The sequence below is a fragment of the Dryobates pubescens genome, chromosome 36, assembly GCF_014839835.1.
Source record: "Dryobates pubescens isolate bDryPub1 chromosome 36, bDryPub1.pri, whole genome shotgun sequence".
Classification (NCBI taxonomy): domain Eukaryota; kingdom Metazoa; phylum Chordata; class Aves; order Piciformes; family Picidae; genus Dryobates; species Dryobates pubescens.
Window position 1 is genome coordinate 356,821 of NC_071647.1, and position 23,714 is coordinate 380,534.

Consider the following 23,714-nt stretch of genomic DNA (forward strand, 5'->3'; position numbering starts at 1 on the left):
CTCGGAGCTGAGCGGACACGGAAATGCTCCTGTCCCGGGAGCACCGAATCCTCCTCCCCTCCCGTCCCCAACAGCTCTCGGTGTCTGGTTAGGGTCGTGCGTGAGCCCCGGGACTCGCCGCGGGGAGCGGGAGCCGCCGGGCTTGTCCGCTGGGGACGACGGCTCCAAGCTGGTTTAGTAAATAAAGCCTCACTTAAGCCTCACTTTATCTGCGGCGGCTCCGCACCCGCGGAGCGACCCGGGCCGCGGCGGCCCCGGAGCATCCCCAGCTCCGAGAACTGGCGGCGCCGTTCTCGCTCATCCCAGGAGCCCGGGACCGGGATAATTCCAAAGCTGCTCCGCCGGGGCTGCTCCAGCCTGAAGGGAGCGCTGCGAGACCGAGCACCGGAGCCCTGCCGGTGCCCTGGGGCGGTGGGAGCCGCCCGGCCGCCCCCAGCAGTGTCCGGAGGAGCTCAGGGACCGGGGTGGGAGCACGAACGTGAACCCTTCCCGGGAGCAGGGGCTTGCCCAGGATGGGCAGGGGCTCTCTCGGCTCCCGGACAGCCCAGGGGCACAGCCGGGGGCAGCCTGGGCTCCTCCCGTGGGACAGAATTAAATTTAGGACCCCGGGGCTCCCCCCACAGCCCACGGAGAGGGCCGCGGGCTCCTGCCGCCGGCCAAGCGGAGCCATGGAGAGAGGCAGGAAGGCGGCGGCTGCAGATGGGAGTGGTGCAAAAGAGCAGGCAGCGGGGGAAAGGGCACAGCAGCCCCTGGGCACAGCTGGCAGCCGCAGGGACCTGGCTCACCCGAGGGGTGCAGAGGACAAGGACTGCAGGAGGACGAGGGCAACGCTGACCCTCTCGTCACCCTCACAGAGGAGGAATCAGGAGATGGAAACAGGATGGGCAATCACCAGGCCCTGCAGCAGCCTCCCTTCCGATCCTCCCACCCGTGGAAAATCCCCCCCGCAGCCTCAGCCCCTCAGGAAAGGGCCTGAGGAAACGCAGCCCTCCGGGGCCGGGAGCAGGGCTGGGGTCGAGTGCAGTTACCCCCTCCCCATCCAAGGTTTGTTGGAGCCGGAGCCTTTCTCCCGCATCAGGGTAAGAAGGGCAAGCGGGGGGGAGCGGGGCGGGGGGGGAGCGGGGCGGGGGAGGAGCAGGAAGGTCCTGGACAGAAGGGTCCCTGCTCAAGATGAGCCTGGACTCGGTCAGTGCAGACCTCTCAGCCCAGCTCTGCCCACCCCCCCGTGCTGCCCCCCCAAGCCAGCAGCTGGGATTCCAGGGCAGCAGAGCTGCAGGTCCCAGTTTCCCCCCCCAGCTTCTGAGGCTCTGCCCAGGACCCCTTTGGGGAGCAGAAGAGAGGCCACAGCCGCTTCTCACGTTCGTTTAATTTATACAGCAGCACACTCGGGTTGTAGAGCAGCGCGGGGAGCCCTGCCCGGGACCCCGCCGGGGGCCCTGCCCGGGCACGGTGCTCGCGTACCATCGCCCCGGGCGCTGCTCTGGGCTGTCACACACGAGAGGGGAGGTGGGCACGGCACGGCACGGCACGGCACGGCACGGCACGACCACAGGCACCTCACGGCTCCTACAGCTACAGCCGAGGGAGGAGGACAAGGAAGGATTCACAGCTTGCACAGGAGACAAAGCAGCAGCTACCAGAGGGCTACACCACGAGCAAGACAGCCTCTGCTCTCCCTGAAGGGGCTGCACAGACCCCGACCACGCAGGACAAGTCACCAGGACCTCCCCCTCTGCAAAACCTCCACCAGTGCCTGGTGGGACCGGGAGTGCTTTGCAGCCTCAGGGCCCAAGCCTGCCCGTGGCAGTGCTCAGCCCCTGAGGGACTCGGGAGCTGTGCCCCAACACACACCACAGCCAGCACAGCACTTGGGAGCTCCAGGGGCAGGCCGGAGGAAGGAGAAGTTTCTTTGATCCAGTGTCACCCAGCACCTGAGCTCTTGGCTTGAACCACCAGGGGCAGCTCGGGGGTGCTGCAATAAGTTAGGGTCACCGCGGGGGGGCTGCATGCAATCAGACACAGGGGAGGGGTCAGCCACAACACCAGGGGAACACTGCTGAGGAGGGTCCTTAGTCGTCGAACCTCCCCTCACGGATGGTGTCGAAGGAGAATGGGAGGAACTTGAACCCAGTGCCGGTGTAGAACTTGTTCTGGAACTCGATCCTGCGAGAAAGGGCAAAGGGAGACTGCTCAGAGCTGGGCAGGAGCCAGCCCCAGCAAGGACTCTGCTGGGAGCACCACCACTGGCTGCACAAAGCCAGGCTGGGCACCCCGTGGCACAAACCCTTCCCAGCTGATGGCTTTGTGGCAGAGCAGCCAGAACTCTCCAGGGCCTTTGAGCCCACCCCAAGTCAAAGGGCCCCAAGCACAGGATGAGGTCCCCAGCCCTGGTGTCCCCTCAGAGCCCCATGGAGCACAGAGCTTCTCCTTGGGGGTCACAAGGTCCTGCTAGAACAAACCTCAGCTTCCTGATGCTGTGCTCAGGCTTCCTCCCTCCAGCAGCTCCTTCTCTTATTCCCCTAAGCACATTTGGCTCATCCCCACGTGATGGCTCTGCAGAGCTGGAGCTGTGCCTGTGGGCTTCAGCTGCACACTCCCTGGGCCTTGGGTCCCTGCTGCCCCTGAGCAACTCAGCTTACAGAAAGACTCATCCCAGAGCTTTGCCCAATGGTCAGCAACAGGGAGGGAAGGGCAGAGTCCCCTGACCCCCAGCACAAACCAGAGCAGAGCCCCTGAGCCTCATCAGAAGCCCTTTCCACTGAACCCACACAGCCTCTGAAGGACTCAGCAGGTCTGAGAATGGTTTTTCCATGTCAGGAATGCTGGCAGACTGCAGAGCTGCTGGCACTGCAGCTGGCACAGAAGTGGCTTCCCAGCAGGGCTCCAGAGAGCCTCCTGCCCTGTCCCTGCAGCAGGCCCTGGGATGAGCAGGACGCTCCAAGTGGGAGGGAGGGCTCCTGGCCAGCCTGCTCCAGTGCCCCAGGAGCTCTGATCAGCTCCACAAGCATCCTGAGGCTGTGACTGCTGTGTGAGCAGAGGGAAGCAGGGAAGGCTGGGTGAGTCACACAGACCTCAAACCCTGAGCTGCTCCAGCTGGCCCCCACAGCTCCTGCTGGACTCCCTCAGTCTCAGCTGGCCACAACTGGGTGCCTGAAGCTGGAGCAGAGGCTGCTGTGAGGTTAGGAACTACTGAAAGCAGCACCAGGAGTTAACAGCAGGCCCTGGGTATAGCTCCCACGCAGGCCTGCAGCCCTGGCAGCACTCCAGTGCTCCTCTCCCCCCACAGCACCCCAGAACCCTCCCTGCTGAAGGAATGCAGCTCTCTGAAATAGCACAAAACAAATCCTCCTCCTGTGGGCCTGGCAGGCAGGGCTCAGGGAACAACCTGTGCTCCCCCCAGAGACACAGCCTGGATTCCTCCTCCCTGCCAGGAAGGCTGAGCCACCACCCACACCTTCGGGATTCCTGGTAGGTGACTCTGCTCCCACAGCCACCAAAGCTGGCCAGCTCCTCCCAGGACAGCTGGGTTTGACCCCCCACACCTCCTCCTGGAACAGCCCCTGGAAACATCCTGGTTTCATTCAGGAGGAGGAGGAATGCTCACAGCTTGTTCTGAGCCCCTGCAGGAGCCTCCCTCCCCACCCCGGGAAGGGAAATGCACAGCCCCAGAATCGCTCCAGCCGGCCCCCACGGCCTGAGGCAGCTGCCCAGGCTCCCAGCTTGCCCAGGGCTGAGAAGTGTGGTTAGGGAAGAGCTGAGCACTGAGAGCTCAGTGCACGGCCACCATGCCCCCCACGCCAGCTGCTGCTGCCCAGATGGTTTCCCTCTCTGCCCTGTCAGTGCCTCCCACCATCCCTGGCACGTTTCCAGCCAGTACTTTAATCTCCCTTTGGCACAGCTGGGCAAAGCCAGCTCCTGGCTGAACTGCAGCCTCCCAGGAGCTGTGTGGGTGCAGCCTGTGGGCACCACCCCAGGTCAGAGACCCTCAGAGGCCTCTTCTCTCAGCCCATGCCCTCGGGTAAGGCAGGACACCTGAGGCCTGCCCAGGGGCTGCTCAGAGCTGTGCCATGCAGCACTGCAGCCAGGGCAGGAGGCTCTGGAAATCCACAGGGAGTCAGAGCCCTGCTGGCAGCAACCAGGCTGGCAGGGCTCCTGCCCTCACCATGCAGTGACAGCAGAGGGTGAGGAAAGAGCAGGCAGCCAGCAGGCAGCTCTCGAGTGGCTGCTGGGAAGCTTTCCAGGCTGGGTGCCAGGGCAGAGTGGCACCACCCAGCAGCCATTTCAGCAGGGCCCCCCCCGGCCAGGCTCCCTGGGCACAAGATGGCCACAGCTCCCAGTCCTGCCTGCAGCCCCAGGGCAGAGGGACAAAGGAGCAGGGGGCAGCAGAAGGCTGATTTGCCTCTGTGAGCCGCCTGGGGCAGGCACTCTCCACAGCCTCTGGCAGGGCAGCAGCAGAGCGGTGGCCAGAGACAGCCTGGAGCCTCCGGCACCGCAGTCTGCCTGCAGCCAGGGCGCAGCACTGCAGGAGCCTGTGGTGCCTCAGCACTGCCAGGGGCAGGGGCAGGGGCTGCCAGGGCTCACCAGTGCAGGCGCAGGGCGTGCAGGAAGGCCGAGAGCCCTTCCATCACCAGCAGGATGGCCACGGTCAGCGTGGCGAAGGCAGCGAAGATGAAGAAGAGGCCAAGGCCTCCCCCCAGGCTCCTCACGCTGAGGCCGATGTGGATCACCATGGTCCAGAGCACCTCCGAGAGCTCTGCCAGGAGAGAGGCAGCAGGAGGCTCAGACCAGTGCCAGGGCAGAGACAGCTCTGGCAGGCAGCCGCCAGGCCCTCGCCTCCCACGGCGTGGGGCAGAGCCCTCGTCCCACAGCCCTGTGCCCCCTCCCTCCCCACAGCACAGCCTCCTCCTGCAGCTCAGGCTGTGGCTGCCAGCTGCCCCACGCAGCTTATCCTTCCCCCTGCAGGGAAGCCCTCGGCCCCAGGGGTCACTCACGCGCGTGCGCCAAGCTGAGCGCCCAGAGCCGCAGGTAGGACGCGGTGTTGGAGATGCAGCCCAGGCAGTACTCGATGGTGTGGATGGCCTGGTACACCACAGTGTCCCCAAAGTCAAACTGCAGAGAGAGCACAGGGCGTGACAGGGCCACTGCTGCCACCCCCACGGCACCAGCCCGGAGGTGAGCTCCCATGGATGGCTCTGGGTGCTGCCCACAGCCGGCCTGGCACACCAGAGGCAGCTTCCAGCTGCAGCTGTGAGCTGAGCCAGGAGAGCACAGGTAGGCAGTGAGATGAGATATGGAACTCATGGTCATGGGAACTCATCAGGTGCTGGCACTGGCGTGTGCCTGTGCCACAGCACCACCAAGAGCCTTTGGCAAGGCACAACCCCACCCCTTTTGCAAGCCAAAACGATGATGCACAAAGCAGCCTTGAAGAAGTCCCATCCTGCCTCTCTGCTTGGTCATCCCTGTGTCCTGCTCAGCCCCTGAACTAGAGCCAGAGCTCAGCAGGGCTCTGCCATGGGGAACAGTTCCTTGTTTTGCAGCTTGGGAAAGCGTTGCCCCCACGGTGGAGCTGCTCCATGCCTCAGAAACTGCTCCCATCTGAGCTCAGTAAACACCAGGTTTGAAATGCATCAAGTGAGTCAGGCTCCAGGCATGCACACACAGCTATTTATAGTCCATTTCTCCCCCAGCAGATCCAGGGCAGCAAACATTTGAAGCACTTCAGTTCAATGAGCTGTCAAAGCCTCCTTCCCCACAGAATGTGAGCTGCAAAGTTCTCCCCCAGAGCTGCCCTGGTGACCCCCCCAGCACAGAGCCAGCCAGGGAGCAGGGCATGGAATGTGGGAAACGCTGAGACAAGGACAGCTCAGAGCCAGCTGCAGCTGCTGGAGAGAGCTCCCAGCAGGCTAGGGAGCGGGGGAGCTGCTGGGTTTGGTGACAGAGCTGCCAGGTTCTGCTCATGGCCAGCAGACAGCGTCCAGCCCTGACACTGCAGGGAGCTGAGCAAAGCCCCCACCCAGCACAGCACCACACTGGGAGCTGCTCTGATCCCCTGGCACTTCTCCTGCTTGCTTGGTGGCACTAAAGCCTCCAATCACCCCTGCAGGAGGCTCCCTAAGCCCTTCCTCTGGCACCCACACTTGGCACCACTGTGGCCCAAGGAGCAGTTTCTCAGGAGCCTCTCTTCTACAGCATGAGGCTGGTGAGGAAAGTGCAGCTGCACAGAGCTGGACTGGTTTGGCTGAGTGGCAACAACCTGCACTGCCCTCAGGATGGCAGAGGGCAAACAGCTGCAAAGAGCCTGTGGCAGTGCAGGGCTGCCCCAGGCGCAGCAGGCAGAGAGACTTCTTCAAAGTGCAACAGCAACAACTTTGCAGCTCAGCCCGGGAGCTGCCTGGGGGAGCTCTGCAGACAGGGGAAGGACACAGAGGCTGTGCAGGTGGAGTGATCACATGGGGATGGGGTCACAGAGGGCCGGGGGCAGGCCAGCTGCTGGGGCTTTGGCAAGCAAGATGTGGTGACAGAGGTGGGACCCGCTCCAGAGACACAGACACGAAGCTGCAGCCTTACCACCTCCTCCTCTGTACGCTTGGAAACACAAAGGGACATTAGTGCAGGGCCTGGCTGCAGCACCCCCCAGCAGCCAGGCAGCAGCACCCCCCCGCAGAAGCAGCCACCTGTGCCATGCACCACAGAGCGGGGCCCAGGGGCACCGCAGTGCTCCCAGGCCACATGAGACCCAGGCCTCCTTCCTCTCTACCAGAGGTGAGGCCAATCTGCGCCGCCCCGGGGGCCGGCCAACGCCAGAGGAACGGCCCCGGGGCCCGGGCCGAGGCGGGGGGAGCCCAGGTGCCCCTCGGCCAGCCTGCAAACCGCACTGCCCCCCGGAGCCACGCTGCCCTGCAACTGCTGTTGCCTTTCTGAGTCCTGGGAACGACCAAGAGAGAGCCTGGTGAGGGCTGCGGCGGAGGCTCTGCGCCGGCCGCGCGGCAGGCGGCAGCTGGGAAGCGCAGCCGCAGCGCTGGCACGTCCTGGGCACCGGCGCTGCCCCGGCAGGGAGGAAGGGTCGGCGCTTACCTCTTCCCCCTCCTCGGAATGGGTGGACAACTGGTCATGTTGGATGATCTCAGCATCCTCCTCCGTAGGGCCATTGCCCACCCGGATCCCACCAAAGTTTTGGGTGCCCTGACACATGCAGAGAGAGAAAGAGCAAAGTGTTTGCGGCTGCCGGCGCTGCCTGCGCCGCCCCGGCAAGGCAGCTGGGCAGGGTGCTGGCTCCTGCTGGGGCTGGGGAAGGAAAGGCTGAGTGAACACTGGAGACATCTCTACAGAGCAGCTGCCACCCTGAGGAGAAGGCACAGCCCTCAGCAGGACACTGCTGGCACCGAGGCGCAGCAGAGCGGTGCTTGGCCCGGAGCTGCCGGACCAGCGCTGGAGCCTCCTGCTGTGCTCCCTGGAGCAGTCAGACAGCAGCAGCCTGGGGCTGGGGGGGACACCCAGGAGCTCCCTGCCAGCCTCAGGCCCCCTGACACCACAGGGCACTCAGACTTGCAGACCTTGCCTTACTTGGCAGCTCTGCGTGGTGCAAACAGTTCCTTTTTTGGCCATTTGTCCTGACCTCAGCTGTGCTGCAGGCAGAGCAGAGCAGCCCAGGGGAGCAGCAGCAGCAGCTGGGATCTCTGCAGCACCAGCGCTTGGTGCATGCAGCCTCCTCCTCCAGCCCAGCCTGCCTCCGAGGAAGGACACACAGACAGTGGGGCACCCGAGGAGCCCTCAGGCAGAACTGCCACAGAGCAAAGGACCCTGAGCTGCGTCTGTGTCCTGGGTTCCCATCTGCCTCCAGCCACAGGAAATGCTCCTGAGGGACCCGAGGGGCTGCAGACCCCCAGAGGGGCAAACTGCAACACCTCGGATGGGAAGAGCCCTGCTGCCAGCCTGAGCACTGTGCAGGCTGCTCTGCCTCGGGGACTGCTGTCTGCCACAGGAGCTGAGGAGTGACAGCACAAACCCAGCAGGGCTGGGGTCCCCTGCCCACACTCACAGCCCTGGCTCTGAGGCTGCTCCATGCTCTGCTGCCTGCCCTGCTCTTAGCCTCCTTCCTTCTAGGCTGAACTGTGACTCCCCAGGTGCCAGATGTGAAGTAGACTCTGCAGTTTCTCAGGACAGATGAGGTGGATATTTGTGCTTTGAAATTAAACAACATGGAACACAGAATCCCTTCCTAGGACCAGGCTGCTGCCAGGGGCCTCAGCACCTCTGGAACAAACCACTGCCAGCCTGCCTCACTCTGCTGTTTCCAGCCCCTCTGGGTCTGCAGCTCTGCCCTTGCTCTGACTTGTGCCTGCTCTGTGAACCCAAGCTGAACACAGCTCCAAAGCTCTGCCACTGACCTGATGCCTCTGACCACACCTCACACAAAGACCTTCCTCCTGTCAGCTGAGCTGCCTACTGTGCTGATGGCTCAGGCTTGAGAGCCACTCCACTTCTGACATTGCTGTGAGGGCATTTCAAATGCCAGGACAGAAACATTGGCCAGCAGCTCAGGAGGGCCCTGGGGCTCCTCTCTTCCTGCTTCCCACAGCTGCTGAGGTTTCTACCCCAGGCAGCACTCAGAGCTCAAAGCACCTGGAACACTCAGCCCTGGGAGCTGCTGCAGCCTGCCCCCTGCCAGAGAGCTTTGGCAGTAGGGGCTCAGACACAAAGCAGGAGCAGGGGCTCTGAGAGGCTCCTTTCTCACCACCAGTCTGTAAGAGCTTCAACCCAGTGGCAAAGCCCCAGGGATCTCCACTCTGGGGCTGCTGGAGGCCATCTCAGAAACCTGGGCCTGGGAGCACACAATGCAGGTGGAAATGTTTCCCTCAGGGGAAGCCTCAGCTGCCTTCAACAAAGGTGCCAGGAGAGGGGCAAAAAGGGGCAGTGAGCCCCGGGGCTGCGGTGGGCAGCGCTGCCCTGCCCCGGGGCCGGGCTGCCAGCAGCGCTGGGCAGAGGCTCTGGGCACCCCCAGCCTGCTCCAGAATGTATCAATTTGCTCAACTTTGCTCTTTCCACAAAGTGGTTTCCACCCTAAAGGTGCAGTTGCCATTCCCTGCTGCAATCAGATACATTCCATGCTCCCTCCACAAGAGCCAGGCAGCAGCTCCCCTCTGCAGCTCCATCAGGTCTCTCCACTCACTGGCGCAGCCGCTGCTGCCTCCAGAGCCTCGCTCGGCACTGTGCTGCCCTGGGCCTCCACGGGCTGCCCCTCCTGAGGGTGCTTGGAGAAAAGAAAGGGAGGAAGAAACAAAAAGAGAAAGGGAGACGGATGGAGGGGGCATGGGAGGATGAAAGGTGGTCAGAGAAGGGAGAGGGAGTGTCTGTAACTGGCAGGTCTTCGACTCTGGTAGCATCCTGCAAGCTCTCTGCCATACATGCAGGGGCAGAGTCTCCTCAGAGCTCCTGTGCCAGGCTCCTGCCTCTCACACTGCAGCTGCAAGCCTAGAGAGCAGCCCAGAAGACCACCTCTCCCATCAGGACTGCTATGGTCTGATTTCTTTCCTCTGAATTGTTGTCTTTTAACATCCAGACTTAGCAGGCAGCTGGCAGCTCTGCCAGCCAGTCAGGCTTCCATCTCTGCTCTCAGGCTGCCAGGCTGGCACAGGCACAGACCTGCAGCCAGCAGGCAGTGAGGTGGAGGTCTCAAACCAGCTGTCAAAGCCCCACCAGATACCTGCTTGGACCTCTGCCAGCACAAAGGGGCTTGAAAAGCAGTCTGGTGTTGGATGCAGGTCTGGGCAGCAGGCAGTGCTTTGTCTCCAGGAAACCCAACCTGCCTCTGTGCCTGGGGCTGTGCAAAACCATTTTGCAGCTCACAGCGCAGCAAGGGCCCACATCCAAGCCCAGGATGGAGAACACAGCTCTGCAACCATCAACAGCTTTGAGACTGAGCAGCTCAGAGGTAGTCACCCACCAAGTGCTTCCTCCACAGGTACTGACGGCGAAGGACCAGGGGCTTGGCTACCAGCATCCAGGGCACACACAGCAATGCCACCACCACGAGGAAACACTGCAGCCCTTTCTGTCAAAGAAACAAGCCTCAGGTGATTCCTGGCAGCCCAGACTCAAACACACCACACAACCCTCTCCTGCACCCCCAAGGGGCTGGATTCCCATCTCTGCCAGGGCCGGCAGGGTGAGCTGTACCCAGGGCCGTGCTGGCGGAAAGCCGAAGGGGTCTGCAGGGGATGGGGATTTGGCAGCTGTGATGGTGCTGGGAGGAAGTGGTGTTAGGGTCTCAGCTAAGCTCAGAGGCACCACACTGCAGGTGCAGGACAGCACTGCTGATCACTTTCTGCTGGAGCCAAATGTCCTGGAGCCAGAGCTGGCTCCAGCTCAGAGTGACCCAAACTCCAGCTCAGGGGATTGTTCCCTTCCACATGACCCAGCCTCAGGCCTTGGCAATGGTGCCACATTTCCTCCCTCACAGCGGGAAATGCTTCCTGCTCGGTTTCCCAGCTCTGAGAAGGCCAAGGACAGGCTCTGGCACCCTGGAGGCTCTGGGCTCAGCCCAGCAGCAGCACCCAGCACCCACCTGCCCGCTGTACAGCATCTTGATGCTGCGGTCACTGTAGGAGAAGAGGAACATGTTGATGAAGTGGATCAGCAGGCTGGGGGCATCCTTTGAGGTGTGAGCATCATAGGCTGTCCACTTGTAGAAAATGAGGATAACCAGGTAGCCAAAGAGGGAGGACATGAAAATCATCTCTGGGATAAATCCAAGGTAGATGTTCAGTGGCTTCCTAAAGTAGCTGCAGGAGAAAGAGGACCCAGGGCTACATGTGGCTGGCATCAGGAAGACATCAGGCAAAAACCAGTGACAGGAACATGAAGAACACCTCTGGGACAGAGCTGCTGGGGCTCAGCATGGCAGCCAGAGCTGGGCTGCAGCCAGAGCTGCCCTGCCAGAGGCACTTCTTGCAGGAGCAGCTGCCCTGCTCCTCCCATCAGAGGCCTGAGGCCTGGCTGGCTCCTGCCTCTTACACACCTTACACCCCAAGAAGTTGCCCCCCACCAGAAGAAAAACAGAGCAGAGCTCTCACATGTGGTTGAGGAGGCTCAGGGTGACTCCAAAGAGCATGTGGATGATGCCAAGGATCACAGACATCTTCATCTTGAAGGAGTTGAGGAAGGCCAGCTTGTTGCTGGCAATGTTCCAGATCTGTGCAAGAGAAGAGAGTCAGACAAGCACCGAGGGGAGCAGAACCAGAGGACAACAAAAGCCTTCCCTTCAAGCTGAGCAGCATCAACCAGCCAGGGAGCAGGACCTTGTGTCTGCCACAAGGGGAAATGAGCTCAGAACCCCTCCTGCAACCCATCCCCTGAGCCAGGAGCTAACCCCACTGCTGCAGCAGGCATCAAACCTTGCCTGTGCTTATGGCAGGCAACAGCTGCAGGAAAGAGAGGCTGCAGCCTGGACAGAGGAATCAAGCAATTCCCTGTGTCCTGGAGCCAGAGGCTCAGCAGCAACTGAATCACTTCTGTCACTGAGGAGCATCTCCAGCATAGCTGAGGAGATGGCCAAGGGAGTGGCTGTGCTGTGGAAACCTCTCAGAGGCACTTGGGTGTCCCCCAGGGCCAAAGGAGGAGCTCGTACCGGGTCAATGCCAAAGGGGTAGGGTCCCCCAAACACCCCTGGGATGGCAGGGTTCAGCTGCAGCAGAGGAGTGGTCTCCAGCAGGGCATCTCTGTTGGCATAAGAGGGTTACACAAACATTAACTCCAGCAGCTGTCCTGTCAGAGCTAGCAGCAGGCCCTCCCTTGTGGCAGCAAGGAGCACCTCAGGTGCAGGGGGTGGTCCTAGAGGTGTCCCCAGATTAGTGACAATCCTGCCTCCTGCCCAGCCCAGTGCCACAGGCAGGGAGATGCAGGGCACAGGACTCTGCTGTCTGTGAGGAGAAGGTGCTAAGCTGCACCCCACAGGCTGGTTTGGACACCCCGCTGCCAGCCCTCTGCTGTCTGCCCTGTGAGCTGGGAGGGCAGTGGGGAAAGTGTCCAGCTGGCCCCTGCCCCCCAGCTCGGCCCCTGCCCCCCAGCCCGGCCCCTGCCCCCCCAGGCCGGCCCCTGCCCCCCCAGCTCGGCCCCTGCCCCCCAGGCCGGCCCCTGCCCCCCAGCTCGGCCCCTGCCCCCCAGCTCTACTCACGACCAGTTGCCCCGGGTGAACATGGGCCGCACGCTCCAGGAGGAGCCGAACATGTTGAGGGCCTTGGAGAAGCAGTCGTTGTAGATGAGGCCGGTGTAGGTGGAGAAGAGCCCCATCAGCAGGATGATGTAGCGCCCACTGAACACCATGTTGAACATCTGGGGCAGCAGAGGCAGCCCTGAGAGACAGCCTGGGGACTGGAAGCCCAAGGGCTCTGCTCCCCCGGGCAGGAGCCAGGCAGCAGGAGGAGGCACTGCCCAGCAGGGTCTGCACGCAGGGGATGTGTCCTGAGGCTCTGGCAGCACAGGCCAGCTCCACAGGCTGGCAGTGGTGGTGCAGGGCTAGACAGCACAGACCCTGCTCAGCTTCCACCACGCTCTGACTATGAGCCTGGCCTGGCCCTTGCTCACTGAAGCCCTGAGCAGCAGCACCCCCCAGAGCAGCCAACAGGAGGGACCCAGGAGGTACAGGGGAGATGTCAGAGCCCCTTTAGGAAGAAGCCAAGCCCAGGGTGATTTGCACCCAGCAGTTTCTGTGCTACACTGACAGACTGTGTGAGCCCAGGGAAGGGGCAGGGGGCACTGCCAGCTCGGGGGGAGGGATGTGAGCTGCACTGACCTCGTTGTCGCTCTTCTGCGAGAGGATGCGGCTCTCCCTCAGCACCATCCAGAGAGCAATCAGAGTCATCAGCACACCGTGGCCAAAGTCCCCAAACATGACAGCAAAGAGGAAGGGGAAGGTGATGATGGTGTAGGGTGCTGCAGGGGCAAGGGGACACCGTGAGTGCTGTACCAGGGTGAGGCCAGAGGGACCAGGCTACAGTTTAGCAGCAGAATTCCCAGCCCCCTGCCCTGCCTCTGGAGGGTGGCAGGTGCTGAAGGTGTCCCAGGAGAGGCAATGCAGGGGCACCAGGGGCAGGGCCAGCAGGCAGGGCCAGGGGCAGGGCCAGCAGGCAGGGCCAGCAGGCAGGGCCAGGGGCAGGGCTCACCTGGGTTGATCTCCCGGTAGGTGCCGATGCCATAAGCGTCGACGATGTTCTGGAAGCCGGAGGTGAACTTGTTGGTTTTGTTGTATGTGGGGGGGGTCTGACTGGTCTGCATCCTGTTCAGGATGGATGGCACTGTGGATCCACTGTGCTCCTGCTCACAGAGAGGGGAGGGGGGTTAGAGACCCTTCCTCTGAGCCCCAGGGGACGGCACAAAGCAGCCCTGCCCGGGAGCGCTCAGGAATGTTCCTGAGCGGCCGAGGACGCCGAGATGCCCAGAGCTGACCCCTGAGGGGACCTTGCTCCTGTCCTGGGGGGCTCCTGTCCACCTCCCCTCTGTCTCCAGCACAGCCAGGGGAGTGGCCCCAGGACCCCTGGTCAGGAGCATGTCTCACACTGCAGTTTGTTATCTGCAGCTGACTCTAAAGGCTGTGCCCCCCCCGCCCCCGGCACTGACTGTGCCCTGCGGGGCTGAGCTCCCAGAGACTGCCCCTGGGACAGCCAAGCCCGGAGCAGCAGCGGGGGGCAGCAGGGGGTCACTCACAGTGCCTCTCCTGAGAGCAAACTGGATGGAGTCCAGGTCAGCCACGGGGCACCAGACCTCGGCAATGAGGCACTTCTGGGTGACGTCGATGTTGCAGAGGTTCAGGGTGTGGTAAATGGCCTTCATCTTGCGCACTTTGATGAACCACACCCGCAGGCTCTTGGCGGCTGCCTGCAGCACTCGCTGCCGGTGGTCCTCCGTCTGGTTCAGCACCTGCCAGCCGCAGGGGGCGCAGTCACCCCGGGCCGAGCGGCTCCAGCCTCACCCGGGCCCGGCGGCAGTGCCCCCGCAGCCTCCTGCCCACGGGGAGGCCTCAGGGCTTCCCAGGGACACCTCCTGAGGCTTCCCTCCCCCAGCTCCAAGGGCAGGGGGTGCTCAATGAACTGCTTAGAGATCACACTGAACGTTTTTGCCTCCACCCAGGTTAAGAGAGCAGAGAGGAGTTCCCCAAGTGGGCTGAGCCCTGCCCTGGGACAGGCAGAGACCACAGCCAGGCCTTCTGCTGAAGGGACGAGGAGAAAGTGTTTGCTGCTGAGGCTGCTTCCAGGAACTCACCCAACCCACGCCAAGATTTCCAGGCTGGAAACTCTTAGACAGGAGGGAAAGTGAGGGCACAGGGCACAAGCAGCTCTGAACCCTGCTGGGTTAACTGCTTCTGGGCTACTTGAAACGTGCTCAGCAGCTGCACCACACAGCCCCCAGCAGCCCAGACTCAATTCAGTTTCCTTTTGCTTCTGAACCTTTCTTTCTTTTGCCTCAGATTACTTTTTTCTGCCCTTCTGCCCTGAAGCAAGCACCAAAGATTTCAGAGCTGGCCCCCAGCAGAGCTGAGTGCAGGGCTCAGGCTGCTGCACAAGAGCTTAGGTGCAGAGCAGCAGCTCTCCAGCACAGCACAGTGTGAAAATGTGAAGACAGGCAGAAAAAAGCACAGGCAGGCTGAGGCCAGAGTCCCTGCAGATGAGAGAGGTCATCAGGCAAGCTGAGGCCTGCCTGCACCTTCCCCTCTGCCCCCTGGTACGCAGGGCCCTGCTGCTGCTGCCCTTCCTGCCTGTGATGAACTGCTCAGCCCCCCAGGGATCAGCCCTCCACCAGCCTGGACCCTGACAGAGAGAACAGCCCAGCAGACATCTCCAAGCATCCCTCCTGCACTGCTGAGCTGCTGCTCTCCTGCTGCCTGGAGCTGAAAGCAGTCCCCTGGCTGGGGCAAAGGCTCTGCTGGCTGTGGGTCTCCAGGGTGCAGCATCTTCAAGGGTCTCACTAGAGCAAGAAGGGCTCTGAGCCCAGCTGGTTTACCATCTGAAGATCATCAATCCTGGTGTTGACACCAGAGGCCATCTCCTTCCGCTCCTGTGGTGTTTCTGGGCAGGGGTAGAGGGAGGCTCTGAACCTGGAAGGCATGGAGAGCACCTCAGTGAGAAAGGCAAACCTGGCAGGGGGGTGAGTGGCTGAGCCTGACAGAACTACAGCCAAGACTGCCAAGCAGAGCCTCAGGCTCCAAATCAAGGCACAGGAGTTTGCTTTAGGCCAAGCCAGAAGCTCAAGAGGGAAAAGGGAGGAAAGCCTCTGTTCCTGCACTGCCTGGGGCTCAGGGGCACTGTCACAAAGCTGGCACCAGCCCAGAGCAGGCTGCTATCAGGCCAATGCAGCTGCTGCTGCAAGCAGTGACAGTTGGTGTCCCCTGGGAGGATATCACCCACTGGCACCCCTGGGCTTGGACCCCCTTGCTCCCAGCCCCCTCCAGCAAAGCTGCAGCCAGTGTGAGAGCCACAGCCTCGGGCAGTGCCCAGCCTGGCTGTGCCATGCTTCAGCTGCTGCTGCTCTGCTGTGCTGCATGCCCCTCCACAGCCACTGAGGAATAAGGAGCTGAAGACCAAGGCCAAGCCCTGTCCCTCTGTTTGAAGCACTGGGGAGAGCTGCCCAGCTGCAGCTTCCATACCCTTCACAGATCTTCTTGACTCTGTTCTTCAGCTGGTCCCCTTGGAAGAAGATGATGAACACTGATTTGTGCACATAGTCCCCCTGGAAGGGAAGGGGGAGAGCAGTGTGAGGGGCAGCCAGGGGCAGAGCAAACTGCAGCAGCATTCTGCCTCTGCCCTGAAGCTGCACAGGGAGGCAGGGCTGCACTCAGCAGCACTGAAGCAGGCAGAGGGGAGGCAGCTCCCCCAGCCCCAGCAGAGAGCAGCTCCATGTTTATGGAAGCAAAATGTTCTGAGTTATCTGTTGCTGTTCTGTGCAACACAATGCAGAGGGGAACCTGGGAAAGCCTCCAAAAGAACAGGGATGTGGTGAAGCTATCAGCACATCCTGCAGCCAGCTCACCCACAGACCCCTGCAGGAGCTGGAGTGGAAACAAGAGCAGGGCAGCCTGAGGGCTCTGACTCTCCAGGGAGCCCAGGGCCACATTCCCTGTCCAGCTGCTTTCCCCCTGGCAGCCAGGGCTCCCTTCCTGCATTTGTTGAGCTGTTATTGTTCCACCTCCCTTAGGAAACTCTAACATCATGCCCCAAGAACGACCACTCTAGGTGTAACCTTGGCCTGAGGAAGTGCTGCACAAGGACAAAGCCTCTCCTAGAAGGCAGCCCCTGGGCAGGCAGCCAGCAGCAGCAAGTCAGAGACCAAGGGGCAGTGACTGAGCTGCAGCTCTGCAGCTGTGCCACTGCAGCCTCTCCTCACTGCCCAGAGCAAGAGCTCCCCACTTCTGGGCACTGGCCTCTGAACATAAACCCAGGCTCAGAACATTGACTACTTATGGTAACAGAGCAGCCCTCAGGTGGGGTTTAAATCCTGAGGGCACTCAGGGAAAACCAAAGGTCCAAGTTCAGAGCCAAAGAGCTGCAGATACTGCTGCTGGTCCAGAGCTGCCCCCAGGTTGTGCCCCAGGAGCAGCTCTGCCCTGCGGCACTCCAAACCCGGAGCCGTTTCCCTCCTCCCCCCCCCGCCGGCTCTGCCTCAGCAGACAGAGCTGCAGGGAGCTGCGGCCAGGGGCCCAGGACAGCTCCCCGCGGGACGCAGGCCCGGGGCTGCGGCTGCGCCGCTGCTCACCGTGACAGGGTCCTCCAGGGGGCTCTCGATGTCGGCCTGCCGCAGGAAGACGTTGCCGCGGCAGACTCGCCACAGCATGCGCTCGAAGGTGGGGATCCGCTCCCGAGAGATGACTCCGGCCACGAACCTGCGGGGGCACAGCACCCCTGGGGCTGCAGCCGCGGTGCCACCCAGACACCCGGGCTGGCAGCCCGCGGCGGTGCCACCCAGCGCCACCCAGCAGCTCATTGCAGGCCGAGAGCTCCAACAGCCTCTGTCTGTGAGCTCTGCAAGCAGAGGGAAGGTTCCCTGGGCACAGGGAGATCAACCCACAGCACCTGGCACGGGCTGGGCACGGGACAGAGAGGAACTGCCCGTCACAACCCAACAAGGCCCTGGGCAGAGGGGGCACAAACACCTCTGGACACAGTCTCTGTGCCTGCTCAGCTCCACAGCAGGCTGCTGCCTCCTGGCACAGCAAGGCCTGCAGCCACTGCAGCCCTGCAGCCCTGCACCCAGGCAAAGCCCCACGGGCACAGCAGGGCAGAGGCAGCGGAGCACACAGAGCTTTGTCCTGCAAAAGCCCCGCAGGGGTGTCCAGGGCACAGACTGGGGCAGGGGTTTGTGCATCATGGACATGAAGGGGGAGCAGAGGGACTGGCAGCTGGCAGCCTGGGCAGGGCAGAGCTGAGCCCTGGCCCTTACCCCAGGCGCAGCGGCGCTCCCCTGCCCATCTCGCTCGGCTCCAGCAGCGAAGAGGACTCCTCCAGCAGGTCTGGATCCGCCATCTGCTGATGATGCAATTCAGCCTGAATTCACAAATCAATTAACAGCTAATGAAACTGGTTAGTGGCATGCAGGGAACCAGGAGGCAGCTCGGGAAGACAGAGAAAGAGACAATGGGAGAGGAAGAGAAAGAAAGAGAAGAGAGCAGGAGGAGGAAGGAGGCGACAGACAGGACAGCAAGGACCACACAGGGGAGGAGAGAAACAAGAGGGCAGGTGGAATGGCTCAGCACAGCTGCCACACAAGACAGGTCTGAGGGCTGCTGCACAGCCCAGGGGCTGTGGCACAGACAAGTGTGAGGAGAGGCAGACTCCACCTCACTGTGCTCCTGAGAGCAGTGCTGAGGGCACAGGCAGAGTGCCATTCCCTTGGCTCTTCAGGGCAGAAGACCCTGCAGGCAGCTGCTGAGTTGCTCTCCCTCTGCTTGTGCATTTCCTGCACCTGACCAAAGGCAAAATGCATCTCCAGGAGATGCCTGGAAAGTGCCTGCAGTGGAGCAGCCTGGGGGCCTCGCTCTGCCCAGCAGGAGGACTCTCAGGAAAGCCTTCCACAGATGGTTTCACTGACCTTGGGCAGCCTACAGCTTCACAGGGCAGCCACTGAGATCTCCACTCCCCACAGGTGCCAGCCCTCTGCCAGGCTCTGAAGCCAAGGCAACAGCTTGGCCACTTTGGGACTCTGTGCCAGCCTGACCAATTCCATGTTGCTGCCACAACAGTGCAGGGAGAGGGACAGGAGCAGTACAGATCCTGGCAGGGCTCATGGTGATTTCCTTGGCTGGCTTTACAGAGCTCATTCTCCAGGGGAGATGCACACTGCTGCAGCTTATAGCCCTGACTGAGCCTCTCAAGAGATTCAGCCTTAGCCACCATCTGTGCTGCTGCCAGACACAGCAGATGCCCTGCCCAGGGCAGCCTGCCTCCTCCCCTGCCCACCCATGGCACTTTTATTCTGGCCCCAATGCAGCTAATTTGCAGGGCAAAGTTCTTGGGAATATGGCTTGGAAGTGTCAGAGTTGGGAGGGAAGCTCACATCAAACTCCATCAGCCTGGCTCAGCCTCCCTCCTGCCTCAGCCTCCCTCCCCCAGTTCTACCTCTGCAGCTCACAGAATGAGCTGAGAGCAATGACAGCTCCTGAACAAGCTCTGTTCTCTGGGGTGCACTGGAGCCTTTCCCCCAGAGCGCTCAGGGGAGAGGCTAAAGCTGCCCTGAAGGTAGAGTTTGGCCCTGCAGAAGCTGCAAGCACACAGCACAGCCTTGCCAAAGCCCAGGGCCAGCTCAGCAGCTCACCCAGAGCCTCTCTGTGCAGGAACTGCAGAGAGAAACTCCACAGGGCTCCACTTGGGAGTCAGATAAAGCTCTGCCCACCCACAGGGGCAGCTTTTGCAAGGCTGACCTCAGGCAGCTCAGCTGCTCCAGCTCTCAGATGTTGCAGAAGTGAGGGCCTGGAAAAGCCAGGGAGGAGAATTCCTGCTCCCTTGGACCTCCAGGCAGCTTCTTGCAACATCAGAAACTGAATGGAAGTTTTGCTACCAAGGGAATCAGGATCAAAAGAAGGCAGGCAGTGCCCCAGCATGAGGAGAGCAAGCAGCAGGACAGTGGTGCCTACAGCTCAGGGTGCTGACAGGCAGCCAGGGGCCAGGGCCAGAGGCTTGTGTTGCATTTGCCAGCAGCCAAAAGAGGCTCTCTGGATGCCTGCTGGGAGCTGCCCCACGCTGAGCATGTGGGGCACGAAATCAGGAGAGCTCAGGTGAAAACTTTGGATCTGCCTCCCCTGGACATCATCCCTGCCCCTGGGGGCTGTGTCCTTGGGGCAGGACACTGATAAAGCACAGAGCAGCCCTGCTCAGGCTGGGCTTACACAAACAAAGCAGCTCAGGATAAACTGGGATTAGAGCAGTGCTGCAAAGAGCTTCCTTGCCTAAGGATTATTTGCAGAACAGTCCCTGGTGCTCCCCAGCTTCACCTCCTCACTGCTCTGCTGAGCACAGCCTTCAGAACAGAAGTGGCTCAGCAGCTCCTGCTCTGCTTCTGGAGGGGGAACCAAAGCAGTGCTGCAGGAGTCCATACAACAAAAACCAGAGAGTGTGGGAAGGAAAGAGGGAGCCAGCTGCAGTGCAGGGGAACAGGGCTGGAGGAGGAGAGCTTTCACCAGCAGTGTGTGAAATCCCACAGTCAGCAGGGAGGATCTTCCCTGCAGCAGGGCACTCAGGATTGGGAGAGGCCAAGTAGCTGCATGCCAGGAGTCAGAGCCCTCACTGCCAGCCATTTTGAATTGCTTGCTGCTCCCCCAGAGCAGCAACTGGAATCTCAAGGCCTGCAGGAAAGGCTTTTCCCTGCCCTGCAGCACTACCCACACCACACAAACCAAGCCCCTTCCAGCTCACAAACAGGACAGAAATCCATTTTCACAAGGACCAGAAAGGATTAATTTCACCACCTAATTACTGACCCAGAGCCCAACAGAAATGACAGATGCAGAAGGAACAGGAGGAAGCAGATGTTGAGAAGGGGGAAGGGGGGGCAGGGAACTGCATGCCATTAACCATTACTTTTCCAGTCTTCTTTTACTCTCACTCTAGGCAAAGCTCTCAGAGAAAGCTCTCCAGCTCTCACTGCTCTTCACAAGCAAGGCCAAGAAGACTGAGAAAAGGAGCAGAGTCATCACCATGGTGTTGAAACAAGAAGTGACTGCTTTGTCTGCAAGGCTCACATGAAGAGCTGCTGACTTCTGCCCCCCTCCCCCCCGCTGCAGAGGACGCCAAGCCCAAGCTGCTCTGGAGCCATTTCTTGTGCACCTCATTACTGTGAGCATCATCATCCTCATTACAAGTCTCTGAGGTCCCCAGGAGCTGAAGGCTCTGTGCAAGTGACAGCAATGGATCCTTCAGCCCCGCAGGGCAAGTGCCTGCAGAAGGCTCAGCAGCACAGCTGCTCTGTGCTGGGACAGCCTCCCACCTGCAGCACCTCTGCCCTGCCCGGCTTTGCCTGCTGCATTGTGGGTTACTGCCACAGAAACCAGCACCAAACAGCAGCAGGACTCCTTTGGAGGGTGGTCTGACACAGACTGCTCAGAGAACTGCTTTTGACCCTGTGGGGCTGTACTGGGAGCTGTGGGCAGTTCTCACAAGGGGACAGTGCCTGTCCCAGCAGAGCACAGCAGTAGCTGTGCTTGGGCTCGCTCGGAGGCAGGCAGTGGCACCTCAGAGCAGCTGTACCAGGCTGCCAGGTTGACTCTGTGCCCAAGATGACACTGCCCCTGAGCATTCAGCACACCAAGGGGAAGGGTTTTGTGCTGAAACAACCCCATGATCAACCAGCTGCCTGCACCAGCAGCAGATCTGTGTCACCAGGACTTGTGCTGGCACAGGAACAACCTCAGTGCCTCAACAGGCAGCGTCCAGTGCCAGAGAACCAACCCCAAGCTGTCAGATAAAAGGCCTGGGGCACAGCTCTGCCTGGGCACATCCAGTGCCAGCCTCAGAGGCTGTGACCCTTACAAACTCTTTGATCAAATCCTGAGGACCTGTCCTCAGCCAAACCACCTCCTGCCTGCTCTGGAAAACGTTCAGGAGCCCTCAGAGAGCTTTGCAAGGATTCTGTCTTCTCCACACAGGCTCCATGTCTGCAGCAGCAGTGGCATCAGAGGCCCCCCCCCGGGGCTGGGGAAAGAGCTGCCCGGCTCTGGCTCAGCTCTGCCCCAGAAGGTACTGCTGAAAACTTCAGGATTTGACCAAAGGCTCTGATAATTACATAATTAATCTATTGCTTCATTGGACTTTGCACTGTGACCCTAAGTGGTCTCCACCTAGCATGCAGCTGGCCTGCAGCTGCCCTGTCAGCGAGCTGCTCCTGCAGCACCAGGGGCTGGGCCTCCTGAGGTGCTCTGAACACCACCAGCACCTTCACCCCTGCAGGCAACTGGAGCAAACCTTTGCTTAACTCAGGCAACCCCAGACCAGCATCCCAAGAGGCAAACCGTGGGTAGCTGTGCATGGAAGATGGAAAATCATCGGAGAAGCTTTCTTAAACAAAGCATAAGAATGACCCTGCTGCCCCAAAGCAGCAGCTGAAAGCAGATTGGAGAGGACAGGCCCCAGCTGCTCCCCAGCTGCTCCCCGCCGCGGGGCTCTGACCTCATCGAAGAACTGCTGGGTTTTACGCAGTATGAACTTCAGCTCTGTCAGCTCCAAGAAGTTTCTCTTCAGGGCTTCCTGGTTTGTGTTGATTTCCTTAAGCTCATTTTCAATTTTCTCAAAGTTTGCCTAGAAAGATGTGAAAAGGAGGAGGGAGTTAAAGCAGTGCCCTGAGCCCCTGCTGCTGGTGGCAGGAGCAAGCATGAAAGGTGCTTCGTGTGCCCATGTGATTGCACACCGCTGCAGATGTGTCACCCACAGAGCCAGCTTGGGGACATTCTCCTCAGGCAAGTCAAAACCCTTCCTGCTCAGCCACCTCTTACCAGCTGGATTTACTCAGCCTTCTTCAAGTCCCTCACCCCCCTCCCACAGCTACCACAGGCTCCCCCCTCCACGCAGCTCCAGCAGGTTTGGGTCCATGGATCTGGGGGAATTTCATTCAGGTCCTTTCCTTTCCAACTGCATTTGGGCTGAGGTGATGCTGGTGACTCCACATCAGCCAGGTGTGAGCTCTGCCACCAAAACCAGCACTAACTTCCTCCCCTCTAGAGTCAAGCCCCAGGTCCCAGCACCTTCTCCTTACCTCCAGGTCAATCATGTCACGAGGGAAGGGCACCTCGGGGTTTTCTCCCGTGTCCATGATTGGAATATTTGCTTTCTTGATCTCCTTCTCCACAAACCCTGCAGAGACACCATCGTCAGTGTGAGCTGCTCCAGGGGGAGCTCTTCCTGTAGCCCCAACCCTGCCCCACCAGCAGCTAGGAACCGTCCCAAGATCTACATTTCGTGAAGGTTCTCTCGAGCAGGAAGGGTCCCTGGGGCAGGGACAGCCCCAGACAGAGGCCAGCAGTGGTCACTCCCCCACCCAGCAGTCAGGTTCCAAGCCCTGTGGAAGCTGCCGAGTCAGCTCAAGCCCGGGGTACGTACGGAGCTTCCTGTCCATCTCCTCGCACCTCCGCACTTCATTCACGAACTTGCGCTGGAACACGTTCACGTCGGGGTTCAGCTGCAGACACAGAGAGGCCTCCTCAGCGACCCCCGGGGGCAGCGGGGCCCGCGGAGCCTTGGAGCGAGGGCCGGGGGTCGCCCGGCCTCTCTCGGCCTTGCTCCGGCGACAGCCGCCGCGGGGATGCCGGGGGGCCGGGGGTACTCACGTCGCGGAACTGGACCTTGCCCAGCTCGCCCAGCTCGCTGACACAGCAGTAGGCAGCCTCGGACTGCAGGAACAGCTGGGCCAGGGTCATCTCCTCGCTGCGGAACAGCTCCCCCATGGCTGCGCCGGCCCCGCCGCGGCCTCTGAGGAGACGGGCCGTAAGAACGGCGCACCGGCACGGAGCACCGGCACGGAGCACCGGCACGGAGCACCGGCACGCAGCCGGGGCCTGCCTGGCGGATGAGGCCTTCCCATCCTCGACCCCAACCCCGCCGCCCCTTCCCGTCCCGAGCCGTGCCCCGCTGCGGGCGGGAGGCAGCTGTCCCTGCGGGCGCTGTCCCTGCCGCGTTACCTGCCGCTGCCGCCGCTGCCGCCGAGCCCGACCCGCCGCGGCCACCCTCGGCTGAGCGGCGGCTCCCGGTGTGACGTCACCGCGCCGCAGCGCCGCGTCACGTGGGCAGTCTCCTAGCGACCGCGCGCCGCCGCCCGGCCCGCACCGGAAGTGCCGCGGGGGGGCGGGGCCCGTCCTGCGCTCCGCCGGGGCGGTGACGTCACTCGCCCGTGTCTGACGTCACCGGTGACGCGAAGGCGGCGCGGAGCGGCGGCGGCCAGAGACAGGGTCCCGAGGGGCGCTGCGGCTCCCCCCTGCCCCAGCTGCCTCCGGCCGCGCTGCTGCCAGGGTCGGTGCCTGCAAAGGGCCCTGCCCGTGGCCTGCACAGCCGATCTCCCCGCAGCGGGATGGGTCTAACGGTGCAGAACGCCGCTGCTGCGCTGCACATTTCTGCCCCCGTGCAGACCCCCAAGCCCCGGGAAACGGCACAAGTCTCTGCCTTTGGCCAGTCCGCATCCTCTGCGCTCTGGGTGAAGGGACAAACTGCACTGCTGGTGGTGAAATGTGGCTGGGAATCTGCGCG

General features: G+C 61.5%; 1 protein-coding gene across 11 annotated transcripts; it reads right to left on the minus strand.

Annotated features, from left to right (window-relative positions):
- Positions 1-1,838: 1,838 nt before the first annotated feature.
- ATP6V0A1 (ATPase H+ transporting V0 subunit a1) lies at positions 1,839-22,960 on the minus strand. 11 transcript variants are annotated; one of them, XM_054176712.1, is made up of 22 exons: positions 22,802-22,960; positions 22,575-22,653; positions 22,231-22,328; positions 21,648-21,776; positions 17,431-17,513; positions 16,747-16,873; positions 15,641-15,723; positions 14,998-15,091; positions 13,705-13,917; positions 13,164-13,314; positions 12,794-12,933; positions 12,176-12,333; positions 11,630-11,720; positions 11,076-11,194; positions 10,568-10,784; positions 9,947-10,054; positions 9,173-9,244; positions 7,078-7,185; positions 6,571-6,588; positions 4,992-5,109; positions 4,582-4,753; positions 1,839-2,163 (listed from the first exon to the last, which is right to left on the minus strand). In XM_054176712.1, exons 1-22 carry the CDS (start codon positions 22,916-22,918, stop codon positions 2,070-2,072), a joined length of 2,589 nt encoding a protein of 862 aa, XP_054032687.1. In that variant the 5' UTR covers positions 22,919-22,960; the 3' UTR covers positions 1,839-2,069. The 11 variants fall into 11 exon arrangements, with proteins under 11 accessions (XP_054032687.1, XP_054032686.1, XP_054032685.1 ...); XM_054176711.1 differs by having other exon boundaries at positions 9,173-9,253; XM_054176710.1 differs by having other exon boundaries at positions 9,173-9,253; positions 17,431-17,516.
- Between the last annotated feature and the right edge of the window lie 754 nt (positions 22,961-23,714).

What these genes read in the sequence shown, in the direction of transcription:
- ATP6V0A1 (XM_054176707.1), bottom strand. Translation starts at nt 22,918, where the DNA reads ATGGGGGAGCTGTTCCGCAGCGAGGAGATGACCCTGGCCCAGCTGTTC. An exon ending in GTGACATGATTGACCTGGAG is followed by an intron (nt 21,777 to 22,230) that starts GTAAGGAGAAGG and finishes ACATCTTTCTAG; the next exon opens with GCAAACTTTGAGAAAATTGA. An exon ending in GCTCAGCTTGGCGCACGCGC is followed by an intron (nt 4,754 to 4,991) that starts GTGAGTGACCCC and finishes CTCTCCTGGCAG; the next exon opens with AGCTCTCGGAGGTGCTCTGG.